Source organism: Gastrolobium bilobum, unplaced genomic scaffold, assembly GCF_033153095.1.
Source record: "Gastrolobium bilobum isolate Gb01-03AN ecotype WA unplaced genomic scaffold, APGP_CSIRO_Gbil_v1 utg3209, whole genome shotgun sequence".
NCBI lineage: Eukaryota > Viridiplantae > Streptophyta > Magnoliopsida > Fabales > Fabaceae > Gastrolobium > Gastrolobium bilobum.
Window position 1 is genome coordinate 398,516 of NW_026899772.1, and position 5,907 is coordinate 404,422.

Below are 5,907 nucleotides of genomic sequence, written 5' to 3' on the forward strand. Positions count from 1 at the left end.
TTGAAAGGTCACTTCTTGATATTTGAGCCACTTTCTTTTGATTCCTAACGACCCCACAATTGTTTAGTGCATTCGTCCTAGCTAGAGTTCCATTTGTGCGGCGGATGTCTATGTTACATGTAATAGACTCGAACGTGATATGTATTATGTACTACTACAATAGATGTAGAACCTGATTTAACCTTAAAACAACTCACATCTAGAATTCAATGGGAACAGGATATTTGTGCTTAAGGGCATGTTAATTAATTATGTAATATGTGCAGATTCCTGAGTCTATTGCCTAGCTAGTTGTCTAGTTTTGTGGTTCTATATAAATATGACAATTAATTATCAAAAGCTAGCTAGTTAATTAAAGAGTACAAAGAATAAAAGAAATATGCAAGACTATGACTAATTAAAAGGAGAATCTTCCAATGTCTCAAGTGCATATTTACTTATGTATATGTCGTTGTCAGCGCTCTGGTCATGTGCAAAGGGCTATAAGTCTTATTCTTATAGATCAGTTAGAATCTGTGATTAGTTTATGCAGCCAATTTCTATCAGCCGAAATTTCTTTTTCAAGGGTTTCAATTAGCATGCCAAATAGCGGCTAAGTTACAAGACGCGCACGCAGCGCCGAGTGACGGTGTAATGATATCACTCGTAAATAAATTCACCTATTACTCTTTAGTGTTAATACTTGTTTACTATTTTTTTTATTGATAATTAAATGTTACACATTTGACTGAAAAAGTAAGCTAACAGCAGGTTGTGCTGTATCTATGGATTTTGTTTTAAATCCTTTCGATAGCTACAAAGCACCGACACGACATTTTCATTCAAAAAATAAGTGTCAGACACATGTTGAATATGAACACGTTTTGATACATGTTCGATAGGCCGATCAATTTTTTGAGACACATTGATTATTTCGACATGCAAATTTCATTGTATCTAACAAAGTCAAAGGGCACATAAAAAAATTTAAAATATATTAATAAAATTATAATTTTAAAAATATTAAAAAACATTTAATATGAATTAAAAAAAAATTCACTCCAGACCTATACTCGTTCACCTTTGTGTTCTCATTCTTCCTCTTCCCTCTGCCATCGCTTCCTCTGCCATTGCTGCAGTATTGCTGTCGTCATTTGTGTTAATACATGTTGTACATGCATATCATGTGTGAATTGATTTTTCAATTCTAACAATTTCTATGAATATATAATGGGGTTGCATTTTCTCATGCAACATGAGAGCACCTTTTCTCCTACACACACAATCAAGTGGGCCCACTAGTTTAAATAAAAAAGGAAAATGAAAGAAAATATTAACACGGAAATCGAGCTCTCACTAACATGAGAGATGACTATTCCTACAACATGAGATTTATTTATCCCATATATAATAATGGAAATTTACTGATCATTATTATTTCTTACAAAAAAATTGACATTTTCACTGTAATTAATGAGGAAAGCCCAAATCCAAGCCCAGATAATAAAGGCCCACAACCTCAAGCTGATACACATAGCTTAACCAACTCAACTTCCAAGTCAGATGACAGTTGCATTATGCCAACTAACCATAACAGAACCAATGTAGTTTGTTAGAGATTACTTATTCATCAAAGCATGTATAAATATTATTTGTATAGTGTATTTTCATCATCGGTTGTATTCTGAACCTTCTGAGTGATGAAGATGTTCAAGTTCTTCCTTCATTTCAATAAGGTATCAGAGCAATAATTGCTCTGATACTTCGCTTCAGATCTCTGTTTTTTCTTCAGTTCTTCGTTTTTCATGGCTAATCAAGAATAGTTCCTGCTTTCATTACAAATCCCTCACATCCTTTCTTCCTCCATCCCAATGAGAATCCATCTCAAGTGCTCGTAAGTCCTGTCCTTAATGGTCGCAATTATCACTCATGGTCTCGATCCATGACCATGGCGCTACGGTCAAAGAACAAGTTAGGATTCTTCAACAACAGTGTGATGTTCCAGATGATGATGATCCGGAGTATCAAGCTTGGGATCGCTGCAACACCATAGTTTTGGGTTGGATACACAGATCCATCTCACAAACTATTGCTCAATCCATTTTATGGATTGAAAACGCATATGATGCATGGAATGATCTTCGCGATAGGTTTTCTCAGACAGATATGTTCAGGATAACAGATCTGCAAGAAGAGATTTGTAGATTGATGCAAGGTGAAAAATCAATTTCAAAATACTTTACTCATCTTAAAACTTTGTGTGACGAGTTGGACAATCTAAGGCCACTGCCATCTCTGGTAATTCCATGTGAATGTGGTGTAATTGCTCAAATGAGAACATTTCGTGATCAAGATCATACCATAAGATTTTTGAGAGGATTGAGTGAACAATATGCTCAAGTTTGTTCTCAAATTATGTTAATGGAGCCAATGCCAAATGTGGTTAAGGCTTTCTCCTTGGTGACTCAACAAGAACGACAATTTCGTTCAGAGGATCAACATAATCTTCCAGTTACTGTGCAAGCTATGGCAGTACACAGTGATTAAGGAAATTTTCATAGAGGAAATTTTGATTATGGACGTGGAGGTCGAAATTTCAGAGGACGTGGACGAGGCTTTTATGGTGGAAGAGGCTCTAGAAAGTTGTGCACTCACTGCAATCACACTAACCATACTATAAAGACTTGTTATCTTCTCCATGGTTTTCCACTTGGTTATAGAAGAAACATGATCAATAGTGCCTCAGTGAATCAAGAAAACAACATCAATGATCGAATGGCAACTCCTTCTATAAACATACTTCAAGATCAATACAAACAGATCCTGAATTTGTTACAAACCACTCCTGCTAATTCAGAATCTTGAAGTACTTCATCTATGCATACTGCTAATGCAGTGCTTGCATCTAACTCCATTTCTGAAAGCTCACAACCAGGTATCAATGTTGATGAATGGATCATCGACACAGGTGCTACAGATCACATCACCTTCACTACGTCTCAGTTTTCCTCTTTTCACGAAATTCAAGCAATTTCCATTTCTTTGCCTAATGGCAGTAATGTCATTACTTCAATTTCTGGCATTGTTCACATTATTTCCACTATTGTCTTAAACAATGTTTTCTATGTTCCTGATTTTCGTATCAATTTACTATCAGTTTCAAAACTTTTAAGCTCCAATTCTTACAACCTCATTTTTGACAAATTTCACTTTTTCATTCAATAGAAAAAATTCAACTACCAGGAGACGATTGGTTTTGCTGAGCATCGTGGAGAGTTGGATGTGGTACTCAGAAATAAAGGAGCTATGATTTTGAATCGTGATTCCACTGTTTCTCACCAAATGTTTCCTTTAGCAGTAATTGTAATTCCACACAGAGCAATAATAATGTAGTGTGTAATGCATCTCTGTTATGGCATCAACGTCTAGGCCATGTATCAAGAAAGGTTTCTCAATTTATGTCTTCATATTTTCTTTTCATTCCAAATGCTCATATCAAACCATATGATATATGTCAATTGGCAAAACAACAAAAATTTCCTTTTCCTTAAGTGAATCCAAAAGTACTACAATTTTTGCACTTCTCCATGCTGATATATGGGGTCCCTACTCTACAAGTTCGATTCATGGTCATAGATACTTCCTCACAGTTGTTGATGATTACTCAAGGTTTACTTGAATTTTCTTAATGAAATCTAAATCGGAGACAAGAAAGCAACTTCAGAATTTTATTGTGTTTGTTCAAAACCATTTCAATACAATAGTCAAAACTCTTCACACAGATAATGGACTTGAATTCATGATGGATGAATTTTGTGCATTACATGGAATTTTTCACCAACGCAACTGTGTTGAAACACCAGAACAAAATGGTAGAGTCAAAAAGAAGCACCAGCATATTATGAATGTGGCACGAGCCATCTCATTTCAAGCACACCTTCCAAGCAAATTATGGTGCTATGCAGTGACACATGTTGTCCATCTAATCAACAGAATCCACACCCCTATACTTGCCAATAAATCCCCTTACTCACTCTTATACAATCAACTCATATCCCTTATCCACCTTCGTGTGTTTGGATGCTTGGCATATGCATCCACTCTCACTAGCCAACGTACCAAATTCTCACCACGAGCTCGCAAAGCTATTTTCTTAAGATTTCAAGAAGGTATTAAAGGTTACATACTTTATGAAATGTCTTCTAATTCCATTTTCATCTCACGAAATGTCATTTTTCATAAGCACCATTTTCCTTTTGAACCTAAAGATCTCCTATCCAATACAAACCATTCACCCGAAACCATATTCTCTGAAACTCAACAACCAAATACCTTTGATCTTGACTATACCCTTGTTCATCCCTCAAACATTCAACCCATTTGTCCATAAGCCGAAATCCCAGAAACCCATGATACATCACAAAGACCAGAAGACACGGATGATTCATCAATTGTTGTTCCATCACCTATAGACTCATCAGTCATCACCACAACAGTTACTGCTCCATCAGCTGCTGATCCACGTAGATCATCACGAATCAGATCAACTCCTAGATACCTCATTGATTACCGCTGCAATCCCTCTTCAGCTGCTCACATCTCTCAATCACATCCAGGTAGTTCCATTTCACCCTCTGTCCTTTATCCATTGTCCAATGTACTATCATATTCTTCTTGTACACCATCATATAATTTTTTTTGTCTTAGCATCACTACACATACAAAACCAAATTCTTTTTCCCAAGCCATCACAGGAATTGAGGCAAGCTATGGATGCAGAATTGAATGCGTTGGCCAAGAATGATACTTGGACCATTGTTGACTTACCACCTGACAAAACACCCATAGGATGTAAGTGGGTATACAAGATCAAGTATCGTTCAAATGGTGAAATTGAGAGACACAAAGCCCGATTGGTAGCCAAAGGGTTTACACAACAAGAAGGGATTGTCTTTTTTGATACATTTTCACCAGTTGTCAAACTAACCTCTATTCGTGTTTTACTCAGTATTGCAGCTGCCAAGGGATGGATATTGGAGCAACTGGATGTAGATAACGCATTCCTTCACGATGACCTTAGTGAAGAAGTGTATATGAAGATCCCTCCAGGACTACATACATCCAAAACCAACTAGGCTTGTTGTCTTAATAAGTCCCTTTATGGACTCAAACAAGCGAGCCGCCAATGGTACAGTAAATTGTCTGAGGCTCTTCTGTCTCTTGGTTATACACAAGGAAATGCATATCACTATATGTTTACTAGAAAGATTGGATCTTCATTCACAGTACTTCTAGTCTAAGTAGATAATGTTGTACTCTCTGGCAATTCTCCATCTGAAATCACTCGAGTGAAAGCCTTTCTACATGAAAAATTCAAAATAAAGGATCTTGATCCTCTTCGCTATTTTTTGGGTCTTGAATTTTCTCGCACTTCACGTGGAACTCATCTCAACAACGCAAATATGCATTGGAGATTCTTTTTGATATGGGGATGCTTGCAACCAAGTCCAGTTCTACTCCAATGCTTGCAACCAACAGTCTCTCGCTCTTCTTCTGAAGCGGAGTATCGAGCTCTTGCCACTCTCACTTGTGAAATTCGATGGCTCCAACATTTATTTCACGATCTGCATATCCCATGGCTCAAACCAGCCTCTGTTTTCTGCGACAACAAATCTGCCATTTACCTTGCTCATAATCCAGTCTTCCACGAGCGCTCCAAACATATTGAAATCGATTGTCACATCACTCGCGAGAAACTTCAGCTGGGTCTTCTGCGACTTCTTCCAGTACCATCCTCTGATCAGTTGGCTGACATGTTTACCAAGTCTCTTCCTCCGGCAGCCTTTCACACAGCTCTCTTCAAGTTGGGCCTTATTAACATTCATGGTCCAACTTTTGGGGGGGGGGGGTTAATGAGGACAAGCCCAA

At 37.3% G+C, this 5,907-nt stretch overlaps 1 protein-coding gene across 1 annotated transcript; it reads left to right on the top strand.

Annotated features, from left to right (window-relative positions):
• Positions 1-4,748: 4,748 nt before the first annotated feature.
• LOC133293307 (uncharacterized mitochondrial protein AtMg00820-like) lies at positions 4,749-5,114 on the top strand. Its single transcript, XM_061491855.1, has one exon. It carries the CDS (start codon positions 4,749-4,751, stop codon positions 5,112-5,114), a length of 366 nt encoding a protein of 121 aa, XP_061347839.1.
• The last annotated feature ends 793 nt before the right edge of the window (positions 5,115-5,907 follow it).

What these genes read in the sequence shown, in the direction of transcription:
- LOC133293307 (XM_061491855.1), top strand. Translation starts at nt 4,749, where the DNA reads ATGGATGCAGAATTGAATGCGTTGGCCAAGAATGATACTTGGACCATT.